The sequence below is a fragment of the Perissodus microlepis genome, chromosome 16, assembly GCF_051167445.1.
Source record: "Perissodus microlepis isolate ML-2025 ecotype Zambia chromosome 16, ASM5116744v1, whole genome shotgun sequence".
Classification (NCBI taxonomy): domain Eukaryota; kingdom Metazoa; phylum Chordata; class Actinopteri; order Cichliformes; family Cichlidae; genus Perissodus; species Perissodus microlepis.
This window is the reverse complement of record NC_140476.1, coordinates 14,229,197-14,248,533: the sequence shown is the minus strand read 5'-3', so window position 1 is coordinate 14,248,533 and position 19,337 is coordinate 14,229,197. Positions and strand designations below refer to the sequence as shown.

General features: G+C 38.4%; 1 protein-coding gene across 1 annotated transcript in view; it reads right to left on the bottom strand.

Moving 5' to 3' along the window:
* LOC146370548 (uncharacterized) overlaps positions 1-19,337 on the bottom strand; it is an 88,790-nt gene that overhangs the window by 37,537 nt on the left and 31,916 nt on the right. The window contains exon 2 of the mRNA XM_084954526.1: positions 18,210-18,289. Within this exon, the coding sequence (XP_084810652.1) occupies positions 18,210-18,289 (80 nt within the window). The remainder of the gene's footprint in view (positions 1-18,209; positions 18,290-19,337) is intronic.

Sequence of the window (19,337 nt, the reverse complement as noted above, 5' to 3'; positions counted from 1 at the left end):
AACAATAATGACGCACCCCAACTTAACCACGATGAAGGACCATGACGGGGGTACTTCCATCAATAGAAAGTAACCTTGAGTCACCATTGTTAATCAAACTTTAATTCAATAGAGTATTTACGTGCTATCAATTTAGTAAGGTGAAACAGTCATGTAAAACAGAATAGTGGTGGCATGACGGTTTGGTTAGACTGTCTTCAGAGACCTCTTGCTGCAGGCAGAAATCATGTCTCTGTCATTTTATATCATCATTTTTAATTATCCTCACAAGTGCTCATTCTGCTTCAGGCAGCAGTGGGAAAGCCAGAATCCGAAGGAAAAATTCCTTTAATCTATTTGGGACGTGAAGTGTGAGGTGAGATCTCTGTCTGTCACACCCCTCCCGTTTTATCCCCCCACCCCTACTCCACTACCACGCCACTTTGTCCATAGCAGACACACCCACACACACTTTATGGTCTTGTGCTTAGATGCACACATATGGGCAGTAAATCAATAAAGCATAGGGATACTTTACTCATGCGCTATAAACAAGTCATTTTTGTTTATTTGCCTCTTTTCTTTTTGAATGTTGACTCTTGTGTTATAGTACCTCCTCCTCAGGAGTCAGCCAGTTGGTCAGTCTACCAAAGGTCATGCACCTCCTTGCCAATCTCCCGCTGTAACTGAACATCACAGACATTTAGTGATCATTATGACACTCCAAGTTCCATCTGCTCTCAATAGCTTGGCAGGGGTCTTATGGGCCACTGCCCCCTGCTGATTTAGACTACCTCGATCTACCTACAGAGCTTATGGACTGCACAGTCACTGTTTGCGGGGCTTTATAATTGGGTCTCACCGGGTTAGAATATTGGCTTGAGGTCTGATTTGGCAGGGAAGGGCTATTGCTGGAGTTGAAATTACTGGGGTTGATTTAAAGATATACAATTTTTTTCATGGTGGCTTGGTGGTGCAGTAGTTAGCACTGCAGCCTCACAGCATGCAAGCTCCAAACATACCCAGAGGCTTTCTATGTGAAGTGTCCTGTTTTCCCTGATCCCGTGGTTCCCCTTTCTACAGGGGCTTTGTTTTCCTCCTGCAGTCTAAAGACACGTGTGTTAGGTTAACTGGTGACTCCAAATTGGCCCTTGGTGTGAGTGTGAGCGTGAATGTCAGCCCTGTCGGTGTCTGCGTCAGGCCCGTGATGGACCGGCGACCTGTCGAGGGTGTACCACACCTCTCACCCTGTTTCTGCAGGGATACAGTCCAGTCTCCCAATGACCCCCTGCATTTAAATGGTAACTGTTTTTCATTAAACAATTAGGATTAAGGAGATTTGGAAAAATGATATGCTATTCTAACTAATAAATTCAATATTTGTTCAGTTCATGGCAGCTATGTATACCATTATTTTTCTGTGAAGTGATCACTATCTGGTCTTTGCTGTCACAAACTGGCAGAAAATAAAATTAAAACACTTTTGACGAAGGAGACAGATTCTGTCACCACACTTGGAAGCATTTATTGAAGGATTCTTCACAATGTCTTTCCACTTTTATCAAGTTGCTGACATTTTGAATTATTAGCACCTAGCAGACAGTACTACAATGCTACATAAGTATTCAGTACTTGTGAGTACTCTACAGACAGACATAAAAAAAAAACCCAAAGCACTCAAAAGCCTCTTTGAGGTTTTTCCCAGTACGGTAGGTGTCTCTGGGACAACATTTTGCCATAATGACACCCACACAGAGACTCAGAGCTGATGGAAATAGTACCCACTACACTAATGCGGCTGGTAATTATAGTATCTTTTGCATGGCACAAAGAAAAACCTGAGACACTGACAGTAACAGAAAAGTTTGACTCAACTTTAACAACGCAGTAAGTATATATCACATTTTGCTCCGTTTTGACAGCAACTCTTTTAGAGTAGGTGTGCTATTTTTCTGGCTGTTGACGCCATTATTTACTATACAATGAGTGACGCACAATCAGACCTTCAGTGATTGGAAATCTGTAGCACATAAGTATACAATATGGTTAAATCTAATCGGGGCAAATTGCATGCATTTTTTTTTGTGTGGGGATCATTAAGTTATTAGCATCACTAGAGGGGGGAGAAAAACACTTGAAAAAATCTCTCTGCTAATTGCAATCAATTTCTTCTTTTCAGAGAAACTTCTGATGCCTTCCGGTATTCTGCTCCTCATGGATTTTATGTGGGGCCTGCCCTCCTAGTAATAGCAGCAGTGTTGTACACTTCTGAGGAGGGATCTGTTGAAACATTTCTGAGCAAATGCAAATAAACATTGTAGTTTGCATGCAGATAGTACCCAAGTAGATATTGCAGCAGTCTTAGCCATAAAGCGGAGGCTGAAATGACCCATAAAAAGACATAATTAATGGAAACTGAAGTAGCATATGAAAGGCAACCTGAAAGAAAAGTGAAGCAGACAGAATGAGGAACTGATAATGAGTTTCTGCTTTGGTGAGAAATCTTCTTGCTCCAGGGAGGAAAAGAAAGGTACTTCCCCCTTAAAAAGAAAGGATAAAAGAAATAAGTTAGAGAAAATCACTGGCCAGCTTTTACGTTTCACTCTGTCAGCTGAGTGTCAGGGATTTGCTGTCATAAAGATAGTGAAAGCTCAAGAGCTGGTGCTTACCAAGAATTAATCAGTTTAGGTTTTGGACCTGAACATAAAATGTCAGACATTGCCTCTCAACACTTGTAGGTGATTTCTTTGAGCCCAACAACACAATAATCCCACTCTTCACTTCTACTGAAGGTCAAAGTTGGTCAGTGAGCCAAGAAATACCATATCAGAGCTTCCTTCCTCCTCAATTGCTGCAAGTATAAATTATGGAATTAGTGTATTGATTGCTGACTATGGCTTCAAGCAATCACTTTTACAGCCATGACAAGATTATTTTATCCTACTTTTCCTGTATTATTATATGCTGTGTTTGAGTTATTCCACCAGCATGGGAAGTGACAGCCTGAATTTATTCAATAAAGCGGGGCAGTTAGGGAAGCCAGTGAGGCAAAAAGCAGAAGACATGGCATGAAGGAGAGAGACAGCGTTCCTGCCTGCAAGCCTGCCATCCTAAATAAAGAAAGATATCTGCCCAAATACACCACTGATCAATACATTCATACAAACACAAGCACATCATTTGTTAAGTCTTTGGTGATAACCTCACAGTGTTGCACATGGGGAACTGCAGGAGTGGGGAAAAAAAAGACATCATAAATTACAGATAATAGAGTTTGCAAGGATTTTTAGACTGATTTGTAAATGCCCTGTGGTGTTTCAGTTTGTGTACTTGTTTGCAAAATAGGTCAGGATTAAAAAACATAAAAATGTGTCGCACAAATCAGTTATATAAGTAGATGGTTGTTTTTTTTAAAATCAAACTGAAGATAACAGCATCAGTAAGACTTTAGTGTGTTGCTGAAAGAGGATAGATGTTTGAATTATGCGCCCCATCTGCATATACAGAAGTTTGTACAAGTGTACGCCCGTTGACAGGTGAAAATGAAAATTGATGTAAAGGTCAAATGTCAAAGGTTTATTTTTAAAAAAAGGATAATTTAAATAATCTTTTCAATGGGTTAAAAAAGCACTTTACCTCCAGCTAACCTATACCAGTGGTTAGTCCCATCCGGTACGAATTAAACACTCATTTTGGCCTACACTCAAATTAACTGTAACAACCCCTCACCAAATACATTGCAAAGCTACGGACTGTGAAAACCCTCAGAGCCGAATCACTGATTCTTTAAACTGTGATGCACGTTTACAGTGCACACATAAAAATTGATCAAACAAGCGCAGAATAAATGTGTAACTGTAATATATAATTTTTAAAAATGGCCTCCCATAAAATCCAGAATTTAACTAACTGAAGATTCATGCAGTAGCTTGTTTTCCTGCAGTAGCTTGTCGGGTGAAAAAGCAATATTACCTGTGTGCTGTGATTGATGTACCTTTCCATTTATAATCCAATTTCTATTGTTTTTAGCTGTTCCCAATACGCTTCAAAACTCTAAGAGGTAAGGTGCATAAAACCTTCATCGAAATGGGCATAATGTTCCCCATGAACAAATAAAATTAAAGATGCTGAACTTAATTTCAGACCTAAATAATACAATTTCTAAAATTTATTACAATGTACATACAATGTAATTGTAATAGATGAGATTGTTTTGGGAAAATAATTTGCAAAAGTATTGTCTTAACAATCATAAAAGAAAGGAGACACAATATTCCCAGTGACCCGTGTTCAGCTACAAAAAAGCACTTCTGTACATTAAACTATCTAAGCCTGTTTTTCAAGTAAGTTGTTGATGCCCTAAGACAAACATCAAGAAAACAACTTTAAAGAATGAGACAATGCCTCAGTCTGCACATGACAGACAAGTATCTGGGGTCTGCATTGCATCAAAATGACAGGACCCAACACAAGTAATCTGACACATCTTGATCACAGCACAGTTCTGATCTTTCTGTCACACTGGGGATTAAAACAGAAACTCGGGGCTAACAAGGGTCAGATATGAAATTTCAAGGAAGTGACACATGACAGGACAAACAATTAAGTGTCAGTATGCTGACCTTGGGGCAACAGTTTTACACCGTGACCCCGCGTGCATTAGTCATTCCATCAGCAGCATGTAGGAGGAAAAAGGGAGTCTCGCTGCTTTTGTTAATCCAATGCCACAAGCCCAGTGTTGTTCATTGTTTAGTCGTTATGATTAAAGGATGTACAGCACTATGGATACTGGAGAGCTTGTGATTTGTCTTTGTCTGGTCAGACTCCTACAGCATGCTGAACAAGTGTAGCTCAATATAGCTGTAGTCTTGATACAGCAAGCTCAATATAGTATTATTAACAGAAATGGAGATGTGAACCTCTTTATTGTACAAACAGATGTTTTATTCATATTAAGCTATTTTAAAAATCACCTCAATGAAAGCAACTCCTTTCAAGGGGTAGGAGCCTCTAATGATCTTATGATTTTTCTATTGTGGAAGCTGTACAACTGCACCTCAGAAATCAAGGATGCAATTACTCATGCAGAAAGCACAATGTGAAGGAGAAAAAGCAATGTTCTGCTGAGTATTGCTTTTAGAGGAGGCAACCAAACAAGCAGTGGCTGCACTGTAATCAGTCAAACCCCACTGCTAATTCTTCAGGTGGTGAAGACTGCAGCGTTTTTGTTTTGTTTTTTTCTTTAACTCTGAAGTAGCACTGTCCCTTTTTACACACTACACACCAGGACAGCTTCTCATCAATATCTTTGAACCACACTTTGGTATAGAAATACAGTGCAATTTTTTGTTTTCCAAACTTTTAGTTCCACCTGTTGAACAAATTTTACTAATAATAAACATTGTGAACTATTTATATTATCATTAATAACCTTATACTGACCAGTTCCACTGCTGCTTTTCATAGAAACAAATACAAGCTAATTAATCATTAATTCCTAAATGTGTTTTTTAATCATCATAGACACTGGCCAGCATGGTCTCATTTCTCTGTGACAGCTGGCGATGCTTTCCTGTGATTCACAGTAATCCACTTTTCATTATGAAGGAAAAACTGGTATTTTTCTTATACAGTGGGGAATGAATAAATATTGTAGGTGGCAGGGACATATGGTCCAAACAGAACGGAAATGGCAAGCCAAATTTCCAAGAAAAAACTCAGCACTTTCAAAGGTGTCTGTTTGGTCGTATTAGCTCAAGGATATTAAAAGAAAAATTCAAAACTACAAGAATATTTAATTAAAGCTCTATTACTGTGCCATAAAGTCAATATGTAATAAAGATTTTTGTTTCCAAGAAAGGAAACCGTTGTGTTGAAATTCAAATATCTGAATTTTTAATTTACACCAAGCACAACCGATGCCTGCAGCAAACTTCAAAAAAACTGGGACACGGGCAGGAAAAGTTGTGTAATGCAAAGAAAAACATAGTTTATCAGACAAAAGCATCTGATTAAGGCTTTTAAAAGTAATAATGGATGGTGTTCATCAGTCTGTTAAAGATGATCAATAATTTAAGAATCATTTTTAAAACAAGACTGTAAGAAATTCATGGATTTCTTTACCTGTCATATGTAACAGTCTTAAAAACAAAGAAGCAGAAAATAAAGTCTTTATAAGCAAGAAAAAAGGACTAAACACTGAAGATCTTCAGGCTCTAAGCAACATAAAGAACAGACATGGGGCTGTAGTAGAAACTGTTGCACAGGCTTATAAATACTTTTTATAACTTATGTTAGTAGACACAGTTTGCTGCTAAATCTACAGGGCTGGCAAATACTTTGAAAGTGGTGTTTCAAGCTAGCAATGACTTCACCTTCAAATAGATCAATTCATAGCAAAACTACACATGGGAGAAATTCCGTATGACTAATTAAAGCTTCTTAGACAAAGTCGTTCTTTAGTAAGAAAAAAAAAAAACAGGAATTAAATTGATATGAAATTGCAAAAAACACGTCAGAGGTAGTAAAAATGCCATTGAATGAACAGTGACCACCTGTTCACAGATCAAATAGTCAAATATTCATGAGAAAGTGTTGAAGTTTCAGTTTTCTGAAGGTTGCTTTCTGCAATCGTCTAATGTGCATCATCCAAAAACTTATTTGAGCATTCTTAAGAAAAAAAAAAGAAAAAGAAAAAAAACCCGAACTAATTGAAACACTACAAAAATGACTGATTCTTGTTATAGGATCCTTGCTGATCAACAGTCAATAACTGCAAAGACATCCTGTTGTAACAGATGCATTGTCTTGCTTAAAACATGGAAGGCATTCCCCTAAAAAAGAAGCCACCTGGATGGGAGCCTATGTTGCTTTTAAAACCTGTATGTACCCTTCAACACTGATGGTGCTTTTCCAGATGTGCAAACTGCCAATTCCATGCGCACTAATGGCCATCCAATAACATCAGAGATGTAGGTTTTTGAATCGGGTGCTGATAAGCTTGATGCTCCCGTCTAGTCTTTAGTCCAGAAAAATGCGATGTCGATGTTTTTCCAAAAAGTATTTCAAGTTTCAAGTTGTCTTACCACAGTGAATTTTTCCAGTGTATCCAAGTTAAATTAACTTTTGGTCTCCGGTTCATGTTTACATGTGGCTTCTTCTTAACCTGCATTTGTGGATTGAATGATGAACTGTGTTCACAGATGGTGATTCCTGGAAGTGTTCCTGAGCCCACGCAGTGATTTCCATTACGGAATTGTGACTGTTTTCAATGCAGCGCTGCCTGAATGCCCAAAAATCACGGGCATCCGGTATAGATTTCTGGCCTGTCCTTTGCGCATAGAGATTTCTCCAGCTCCTCAGAATCTTTTAATTAGATAGATAATCGAAGTCATCACATACACCGAGGAACGCTCAGATTGTTTCACAATTTGTAGATACACTTTTTTTGCGGATTGGCGAACCTCTTCTCATCTTTCCTTATGTCAAACTCTGCCTCTTTAAGTTATTTATTTCTGCCAAATCATGTTACCGACCTGTTGCCAATTAACCTAATGACCTGAAAATGTTCCTCCAACTGTTTTTTCTTCTGTTGCCCCATCCCAACTTTATGTTGTCATTAAATTACTTCTTTTTAAACTGGTAAATTTTCTCAGTTCAAACATTTAAAAAAAATCTGTGTTCTATTGTAAATAAAATATGGGTTTATGAGATTTGTAAAACTCCTGCTGTGACCCCTTGTGACAATGGAACACCAGAAAGTATGTTTCTTTGTAGAAGGGTGAGAAATGCCCAAACTCTTTAAAATGGAGTTAAATGTTAAATGTTTTGGTTTGATAAATTCATATTTGAAACGGTTTCAAGAAATCATGATTACTGTATTCAGTCTGTTATGAACTCATACTTCAAAGGCCAGTAACTGTAATGGTATGAAAGTCCATTAGTATAAATGTTATGGAAATTTGCCCCTACACACTGAACAGTATTTACATGGTTTGAAGCATCGTAGGCTTCTGGAAGGCCTTGCTTATTTCTGCAAGAAAACACTAAACCATATTCTGTTATAAAAATAAACACAGGGACCGGAGGCCTGAAACTAATGGGCACCTAACATTATATTTTGTTTTAAAAAAAGGGAAAAGCATTTAGCAATCATTTTTTCCAATGAGCTCATGCAACACAGTAGATGGAACAATATGCCATTGTCCTAATTAAAAATAACAAAATAACAGTTTTCAAGAGCAATTACATTTCTCAGTTTGAAGATTAAAAAATGTTTTTTAGTGTTTTTAAATGAATATATGATGTAAGTTATTTGAGTATCATTGTTTTCCATTTATATTGATTTTTAAAAAGCTGTCACAACTTTTCTGGTTTAATACAAAGTGCTCTGACATAATCATATTTAAACCAGTGCAACGGTGAAAAAGTTATAGAAAAAAAACCCCCAAATAAAACTATGTGAATACTTATGATATACAGCTTTAAAAAATCTAATTCCCCCAAAACTAGCTAACACAAGACACTACTGTAGTCTCAGTGTGTATTATCATCTTTTAGCAGGCAAGTGGAAAAAAATACATACTGTACACATTAGAGAATCCAACAAACATACATTAACTTTTCATGTAATAAGGTAACACGCCAATGATTAAGTGTAAGCACTTTGCCTCATACTGTAGTCTATCTGCTATGATAATGCATACTATTATGTAAATGAATATGGCATGACCTAAATCTGCTCTGTGTAAATTAATGTATTTTACCTTTAAGATAAGTTGTTGCATAGCTACCAAACCATTTGTGTAGTATGTTAATAAGATAGGCATAACTGAGATTTAGTAGCTAAAAAGTGGCATAAATTACAATGAAAAGATTTCTGTACAAAAATTAATACTTTTCTATTAGTAATAATAGCATTTGGAAGATGCAAAACAAACGCCATTACTCACACATGATCGCTGCAATGTAAAAGTCTGGTGTAGCCGGCTTCTTCAGCTTGTTCATTAAAGACTTTTGAACCTGTCAGGCCTAAAAATTGAAAGAAGTTTATTTTCTTCAGATGTCACAGTTTTGAAATGTATGCTGCATAGGCACAGTGTATTATAATAACTCGGCTAATTTTTAATTCTAGCAGAGAAGAGCATTTAGTTTCCCTCCTAATGTTGGGTGGGGGTGGCAAAACGTTCTAAGACCAAACAAAGAAAGACAATATCAAATCCTGACAAATGTGAAGCTAAAGCAAAACCATACAAAGACACAATACCAGGCTTTGCAAATGAAAACAAACTGAACAAACAAACAAACACACACAAGTTTAAAAAGCACATAAGTGGGGTTATGACCTCTACAACACAAAGCAGGAAGGTTGACTGGATGGAAACAGGGAGCTGGGGACACCTTTTTTAAACTACTTCTCCTGCAAACAGAATTATCTTGATTAAAGTTTAATTAAGGATCACATTTGGCTGTGCCTTTCATAGCGATCTACATGAGCAGATTTCCTAGGGCTTAACTCTATCGCTGGGAAAATCCTCCTTTATTACTTTCAACCTGTTGTAAAAGCTGTTGGCACGGAGGGACGGCTGCCTCATTCACTGGCCTTGTTTGCTGCTGGAAAAATCCTGAGTCTCAGGAGATCTCCCCACATAGGTTCAATTTAATATCTGTCCTATCACTACAAGGCTGGGGCTCATTATTAATGATACTATTCATTAATTTCTTGTTGGGCTGATGTTATTTATTAAAATATTAAAGAAAGCTCCTGAGACACTCACGTAATGAGGGATGTGTCCTCCTTCCACAACTCCCCCATCCCCCTCGCTCCAACCCCCCTCTGCTGGATGGATGGTGGGTGGAATTACCCCACTCGGACGCTGCTAGCCTGCGCACCCTCATTAGTCGTTCTCCAGGGCTGAGTGACACCATAAATCCATTCTGCACGTCGACCAACGGCAGCCATATACAAACGCACGCTGCTCGCCTCGCCCCGTTAATGAGCCATTCCCATGCACAGGGAATTGACTACTGTCCATCCACCATAACTGGACAGTATTTTTTAGAAGAGCTAAATTGCAGCCATGATATAGATTTAGGGCACTGGATAACAGTTTCAGTTCTCATTAATAAACTATCATGTTATAAACTTGAAATTGAAATTTAACTCAAAAGTACTACTGTCCCTTTTTAAAATTATGCAGCAGTAAACCGAGTGATGCTGACGGACTAATACAATGCTTGCAAGACATGAGGGAAAATCTTTTTTTGTAGCCCCCCCCAAAAAAAAATTAGCAGAATACAATTTTAACACATTCGGAATAAACAACAACCACATTTGATGAAGAAAGAGGTTCAAGAAGCAGCTCCACTGTGCTTTGGTGGTTTAAATTTGCACGTGTTGCCTGTTTTAAACCTCTACTATTAATGGTCACACACAGAAATCTAAGAATCCATTAATCATCATAATTAATCTGATCCAATTATATTGCAAAGAATATAACAAATTGCAGGGAAAAATAATGATCTATCACTGCCATGTCATAGGGATATGGGACTAAAGCAGTAATTAGACAGCAGGATTTTAAACACACTGAGCGAGCAGTTGATAGCTTTATCGTTTCAATCTGATGTTGTAATTAAAGACAAAGTTGAACATTTTTTTTAATGTTTTGGTGGTTTAAATAATAATAATCTGGCTCAATGGTTGGCCAGCTTTTTAGAAGCAGGATGTGCAGGTAATTAAACTGCAAGTGTAAAAAATACTATTGGATTATTTGCTGGGTGAGCTTGTGAGCAGGTGCTGTAAAGAGTGTGCCTTTGACATCATTATCAATATATCTGAGAGTATCTGTATGATCAATTAATAAACTTTAAAGCTGGATCATTGTAAAAAAAAAAAAAAAGACTTCATACATCCGTCACAGGAATTTTATTTAAATATAAATTTGCTAAGGGATGGTTGAGAGCTCATTAGGATGAAATATGTTACTGTAATGTAACAAGAAGCCTAATGACAACTTTCTTCTTAGTGTTGTGACAAAGTACAAAGACATCATGTGCTCTACACAACTGCTCAAGAGTGTCTCCACAACTGTCATGCTCTGAAACGTGTAAAAACATAATCATCTTTACAGAGATTTGCAGAGCAGGTTAATTGTCCGGCATAAACCATCTAAAAAAGTTAAACAGCTGTTTATTAGTGGATAAAACATCATCTACGTGCACCGTGTACCTAAACCACATTACCACTTAATCACATGTAAACCTTTATAAAAGGGAACAATAAAATTAGATATGAAAATAAAAAGGCAAAGGAAACCATAAAATAAAGAGAACAAATGTTTTCCAAAAAAAAAGGAGCAAGAGAAAGAAGAAGGAGAAAAAAAAAACCTTCTCTTGTTGGCTTCTCATGAGTACAGAATTAATCACCTGCCTGCCTTCCTGGTCTCAGTGCAAGGACCCGAAGATGGAGGTAATAAGACAAGCCCTTCAGGGACATGCAGCCAAGTATAAATATCAGCTGCTGTGCATATGTAAATCACTCGCAGATTTATTTTTTTATTTTTTTTATTTCTTCTCAAAGGCTCAAGTGTGCTAATATCAAATAGCAAGCTTTTAGGGAGTGTTTAATGGCTGTTGGTGGGAGGTAGGGAGCGGCGGACTCTGGAGCGTGTGCCAGTTCATGAGTAATTAAGGAGTGTTTTGCCGAGCATAAATAATGCTGTTTGTATTGGCTCTATGAAGAAACGGAGCGCTGAGAAAACAGAGGGGGCTCGGGCGGGGGCGAGAGGGTGAGGTAGGTGGCGGTGGGGATGTTGGACAGACAGGAACAGCAGGGGTTAAAACCCCTGAACACGTAACTCTGTTCGCCACTCGGCACCTCTTAACTCAACATACAAGCATGGAGAGGCTCATTTGTTAGTTACCACTACTACCACTCAGCATTACTTAGAGACAATTGTTGTTCGCGAAGATCATGTGATGAGGATGTAGTATGTTTTTTTTTCCAAGAACCTCCCTGTTTTTTGATCTAACTGGGAGAAAAACACAGCAGTAAGAAAGTACCATCATAAAGAAGAGGATAAGTGGCTGTTTTTCCAACTTGTTAGCCTGTAAAGAGTCAAATAAAGTGGCTTTACCTATGGCAGGAGTTTGTTGGAGAGAACTAAACAGCTCTTTTGTCATAGCTTGTATTTATGTTTTTATTGGTTGCTCTGATTACTACAATATACAGCAACTGCAACTGCAGCATTGAAAGGAAAGGAAAGATGTTTGAAAGAACTTCAATATTTCTATTAATTTTGCATTTAATTCTCATTTCTCTAGGATATTAATTGCCATTTATTTAAAACAAAATGTCACCATTTTTAACATGACACCTTTTCTAAAAAAAAAGAAAAAAAAAAGAAAGACCACAAAAAAAGGAAAGAAAATGTCTAAACATTGCGTACTCTTAGTCATGTCAGACCAGGTAATTTTCACTGAGGGAGAAAATAGAGATATTTCCTCACACATTAGTCGAGGAGTTGACAGGCCATAGAATGTACTGCACTTGAGCACACTAATGGTCAGTGAGTAACCCCTTCCCTCCCCTGCACCACCTCCACTGCAGACACCAAAGGAGTAGAAGCCATTTATAGATCCTTCTTACTTCTGTCTTCCTAGCAACGTGTTCACCTGCACTTAAAAATGCTCAGGGATGTGAAAAAGACATCACTTCGAAAGCTGGTAGTTTCTCACAGAAAAGGGGGTAAACCCCTGAAATACAGCTTTAAATTGCAACAAGTTTTTATGAATAATTAAACAAGACCTGGGCTTTTTATCATTTTCACAAACTATGTCGACTGTTAGCGCTAATACAATCCACCGAGCAAGTACAGTAGATTTGCCATGAGAGGAAAAACAAAGCTCTAGAGAAAATAAGTGATTCTAAACGGTGTTCTACTTTATGAAACTGTGATCCAATATTGCTTCGTACAAAGAGGGAGTACATCTCCTGCCCTCCTCCTCCTCCTCCCAGTTTTAGATGCCACAAAGGACTGTGCTCTGGAAGAGAAAGAGATTCACAATATAGCTTACAAGTTCCTCTGGGCACAATTATAACATATCTCTCTAGTTGCAAGTGGCTGTGGTAAAAGGGACAGGGGGACAACCTCTTGAGTGAAGCAATTTAGCTGTCATGACTGCATGGCAGGACCCAGATCTGTTTGGGAAGCTGGCTGATCCCCAGAGTAAGAAGATAATCGTGTCCAGCACAAAGAACCAATAAATCAATCTGGTTTCACAAGAATGTTTCACAAGTCTCTGTTTAGCTGTATTAACAACAACCATCAGTATGTGCCTTTTAAAGCAACGGCAAAGCATGTGACATCCAAAAGTAGCAATTCACATTAAATGAAGTGGCAGCAGCGCCATCTAATCGAACTACTTTGTCAAAATTTGACTGACAATGTCAAATTTATCGTGATTCCACAGAACTGTTGCTGCTGCTGGTTGAAAACGATCAAAGGCAAAGAAGGCAGGACTTTACTTCGACTAACACCATCACAGTTGCGCACACAAAAGACTTGTGCTGTATTCATTACACTTCTAATAAGCAGAGGTATCAGAGTCGACACGTGCTGGGATTGTTTATGACTCACCGGGAGGTACTGTAAAGCTAACAGGGACTGGCAGCACCTGTGCCCCCACGTTCCAGCTGCCAGCGCTGAGCTGCGGGGCCCATGAAAGGCGCATTAGCTGGGGCTGTGACTGGAGCTCGACTAGCTTGGTCATGCTGGGGAAATGTCAGCTGCAAAACCAGCCAGGTCCACTGAGCCCTGAGCCTGGCTCTGGCGCCCAGCATGACTCTGACATGATCATGGACTGTGGTTGTGACACATGTAAGCAATGACTCCACACAGCTATCTGATCAGCATTACGCCACTGTCAGAAGGCTCTGACTACAAGAGCGTGATGAGAGCTGTGATAGGGCTCCCTCTCTCAAATGGGTCAGAGATAGAGGTGGCCAGTCCGCCTCCCTGAAAGCACTCAGCTTAGTACTATACACTATCTTCACAGCAACAACAGCAAAGGACGCCTTAAAAAAAGACTCCAAATCTAGGAAAGAACACATTTTCATATTGTCATTAATTAAATCTGTATATTTATTTGTCACTTTATGTATTTATTTTTAATGAACACACAAGTAGGGTTTAAAATACATCAGGTGCAAAACAAGCATTGTTTGTCATAAGCCTGCGTGTGCATCAGCAATCAATCATTGCCATCACAACTGCCACAGTCTGCTGTCAGGGCCTATTACTACTGAATTCATTTCCCTCAATTAATTCAAAATCTAACCCCTTGGCAGCCACCAATGTATGTTTTTTATATCCATCCACCCACCTATTTGTCACAATGGAGTCAGTGACAGTACAGTAATGTATTCATTATAAAATGAGGAACAATAGTCCACACATATCATTAATTAACTCTGAATTAGGAAAAAAAATACAGCTACGGTACTTCTGCAGATACCGTAGTGACCACGCCAATAAACATTTAAGCAGCATCCAGAATCAATTTGTTTTCCCTTTCTCATAAGGGGAATGACATCCTTAATCAAAATCGCACATCTGGATTTGAGGGAAGAGTTGCAGCCGCATTAAGGCTAACTCTGTTTGCTGACCCGCCCATCTTTGATTTGGCTATTTTTACAATAAGCCTATAAAGCCAGCGCTCACACGTGCGATCCCATCAGCCAAATATGAAAAGACAAAGAAATGTCATCCGAGTGCCGTACTGTCTGATCATCTGCCTTATCTAGCCTCCCACACATACATAAACAACAAAATAAAAAGAATACATAATTAATAAACAGCACAAAGCACAACTATCCTTATCACTGAGGCTACTGTATCCTATTAAACAACAGTTTTGTCTTGAGGAGGACAAGGAGACTTTCATGCCTAAAATGTAGTGTTTAAATGAATTAAGTGTGAACATGATTTAACTTCGGGATATTATTTGAAAGTATAATTGCCCATAGGGATTAAAATGAACTCGGTGGGCTGGAGCGTCACCCCACTGAGCTCCCCATGTTGGGAAATGTCCAGTTTTAAAGATTAATTTGCATCTTTGAGGAGAAAGTCTTAATCTCAATCTTAAGGCACGTTAAAAGGAAAAAAAAACGAGAAAGAAAAAAGAACTTGCTCGCAATCAGATGCCACTTGACTAAACCATGCACCATGCAGAATCCACCATTACATGTTTCCTGTGCACAATTCCAATCGCTTTAGTGGCTGTGCAGGGAGCATTTCACTGTGCATATTAATTACACAGGGGCTTTGTCATGTGAGGGTCACAGCAGCCATGCTTGCTAAGCTGGGTCATTTGAACCGGGGCTGCAGCTTTGTGAGCCTGCTGTGCACATCACGGCCTTAGTCAGAAGGCAAGGGGCTACAGAGACAGGTTGGTGGTGTGATTACGAGTTCAGTAATAAATACCAATTTCTCACTGGCTCCTGCAGAATTCATGCGTCAAATCGGCTCACAATAGGATTAAAAATATGCCTATTAGACTGTGTTTATTACAGATTAGAAAGTTAGAAAAGCCTATCATTTTTAAATTTTCTGAAATAAATTAAACACATAGTAATTTCCTACCAGCGAGGGAACAAGAGTCAGTGAAAACACAGTTTAGAAAAGCTGCACCATAGGTTTGGTTTTACACCTGTACCCTCTTCCTTAGCAAATAGATCACTTTCTTGTGTAAACTAATCAGTTTAATTTGTTTCCCCGTATAGTGCCTTTGCCACAAGTGCTGCCTGACATAAGCTCATGTGACATTTGTGAGGAGGGACATGCAGGAGTCGTTGCTGGTTAGGCATACAGCAATGACTCAGCTTAGCTGATGGGTGGGACATTTTTCACATCTCTCAAAGGTAAAACCCCCTCACACCAAAGAGCTCTAAATAGCTCTTAACAACTCTCGGACCATAAAAAATGAGATTCTCCTCCTTTTTACTTCAAGGGGCATGCTTTTTTTTTTTTAAAGCAGAACCTTATGTTTTGCACATTGTTTCGATACATGCGTGTCTCATGCAGGGACCACAGACAATATTTTTTTAATCTACAAACATAGTTCACATTATTTGTAGCACATTAACACAATTATTCTTTAAGCGCATGAGAATGACATATTTGACGAATATTAACACAAACAGTAATAACGATTCTGTTGTGAATCCCTCTCTCTCTGCCTCTCTCGTGGTTAAATTCAATTTTGCAGTCCCTGGGTATTGAAATTTTACCATAAATAACAATAAGTGTGGGCTCACAATATACCGCAAAAAAAATTCTATTTTCTGTGATATTTGCATCAGAAGACACACCTGCAGCAACTCTGTGTCCTTGAAATAATTACACTTGTTCTGTTATGGAGGTCATAATTCATTCTCATTGTCCTAAGGTATCCTGTGTGGAAAAAAATGCACAATGCGCTCATGCAAATGTCCATAAAACATATATTGTGCAATAGGAAGCATGAATTAGGCCCTACTCAGTATGTGAAGTGATATCCAAATCCTGCGATGTATCCTTTTGAGGCACACCTAACAAGTTTCCCCATTTCTGATTAGCTCAGCAAAAACTGTGATAGTTTACCTTGATAAATTAGAGGAGGCAAGATTTAATGAATGGAACATGGGGGTCACCTTTGTTTCTTGGGGTGATACAATAAGAAAAAAACAAACAGATTTTTCTTACTGCCACATGCCTCTCCTTAATAATCAGATTTCTCATCCTCCTCGTAATAGAGGGTGCACAGAATCTCATTACCTTCTCTAGCTGTGGGGAGAGAGGCAACACTTCTTCTTTGACTTCCTCTGTAAACTGGGGAGGGGAAGGGGAGGACAAAGGTGGCGGCAGAGAAAGCACGGGACACATAAAGTTCTGCTTATTTGCACATACATCGACATCCCCTTACAGATATGTAAATGACAAAACCCAAATGCTAAAGTCTGCACCATTAGTTTTCCACTTCATAATCTCCACATGGGGCCGTTAGAGGGATAATGTACCATACAATACATGGTTTACTTTTAATTAATAGGGAAAATGCATTTTGGAATGTATATTAAATCTAGATTAATGTTAAAAAAAAAACCACCCAGCTCTTTGCAAACGTACAGCTCCTCTCCTTTGTACGAAAAGAGAAAACATTCAGTAGTGCAGTGGATGAGAAAGATGTATTTTTTGCAAAATAAAGGTATAGAATGGTAGGTTTGCAAAGAAAAGTCATGCACTAACTATGAAGTTTTATACACGGGTTACATCGCTCCTGAAAAAATTCACAGATTAAAAAACTGAAATAGTGATACTGTCAGCAGTTTGGATAAATGAAGTTATTTAACACTAAAAAAAACTACTTAGAAGGTAAAGCTCTCCTTACAGTCACTGGGCTAATATGTTAAAAGGTAATTGGTAATGATTACAGTGTTCAAAATCCTAATAGTTTAGTATGTCAGCATGTTATGGCATTTCATGACTGTTGAGACACTTCATGTAAAACCCAAAATGAACCTGGCTGCACTAAATAGTCTGGATACCACTTTATCCTCCTGGGTACCATGCATGTCTTTAAAATAATTCAGAGCAATCTATCCAACAGCTATTGAGACTGTTGGGTCACCTTACTGTAAACTTAAAATATAAAAATATACAAGGAATTACAACCAGCTAAACACAGTACTCCAACAGTATCCCCATGCCACAGTACACCCTATTGCAATTTGTTGCCTATATCATGTTTTAAATGAAAGCAATGTCCACAGAGCACTTCCACACTAAACTCCTGCAGAAAAATGTCCAGCAGTGTTACAGATTTGGTACATCAGCCATTTTTGAGGTTTTAGGAAAAATCTTTTTGATCTCCCTTGATCATTCTTTCATCAGTCTTCCATCTGACAGACCACAGAGCAAGAGCCAAAAGGACAGCTCCACAACCACTCAAAGTGGCAAAGTACAGCATGACCCTCCGCACACTCTGTACTCTCCAAATGCCAGACTTTATTGCCAGGTTGAGTCCTGGTTACACCAATCAGCACTTCATAAGTCTCTTCTTCCTTTGTCATAAATCCATCTCTGCAACATCACAAACGTCCTTGATCAATACGCTGCTTGATTTTTTTTCTTTTAAAATACAAGCATGCCAGACAGTCTTTACAACCGAATGGATCTTTGTTTATTTACCTGTCAAAAACTGTGATTCATGTTCAGCTACACAAGAGGGGAGGTGAAGGGTCATCAAGGCAAATGGAGCACAGCGCCATCTGTTGGAAGAAGAAAAAAAAAGACTTGGAAATTAAAATATTTTTGGATCACTTCATGACATAAAATGATGTGTGCCTGATAATAAATTCCAAATGTAATGTTAATGTTCTTTTCAGTTACAAGTGGCTGACTGCTTGCTGAAAGTCTCTTTTTTTACCCACTCCAGTGTTCCGTATATGGAGAGAAGTGGGGCCTGCTCAAGAAGAGCCTAAGTAGGATTATCAGACATGAAAGTAGCAGAAGCCTTTACACAACTTGGCTTAGCACAGCAACCCCAAAAAGCATGCAAACAGGGGCATCACATCAAGTAGAGGAGAAAAATTGAAAAAGTAAACTGTACTTTGTAATAAAGAGCATGCAATGTGTAATATTCTGGTCTTGCATCTGCCTACAGTAGTTGTCGGCCAAAGATTTTCTGCCACCCAAAGCACTACTGAGGAGGTGACGAAGCATTTAGCAGCTTATCTACAGTAAGTGATACATTTAGCTTCAGTTTGCATTAAGCATCACAATTAATGCATGTTAATTCTTAATTATGCTAATTTCATTTGAAACGGGCTGTGAGGTTCTAACAGGGTGGCTGGGCGAGAGAGGATCCTTTTGGCAACATGGGGTTGTTGTTTTCTCTGGTAGTGCTCCTAGCACATTCACATGTCCTCTGGTGTTAGGGACCCTTAATGAGGATGGAAGTTCAAAACATGACAAGCTCTCAGCTCATAAAAATAATTGGGCTGTTTTTTATCTGTCAAAAAAAATCAGAAAACAACTGAATATATTTGCATGCACCCCTAAGAGAATGTAAAAAAAACCCAAAACCCAACAACAACACTTTTAAACAGTTTTAAACACTTTTAATCTTGAAGCTTTCAAAACACTTTTAACGGATTAAACATAAACAAACAGCTTTGAGCATGATGTATGAAAAACTACAAGATGCCTCCATTTTGGAAATGTGATGAAATTCGGCACATAAACTAAACATAAATTTTGGTTGGCTGATAGAATATCCTATAAAAAAAAAAAAAAAAAGGTAATTAACTGAGCAGA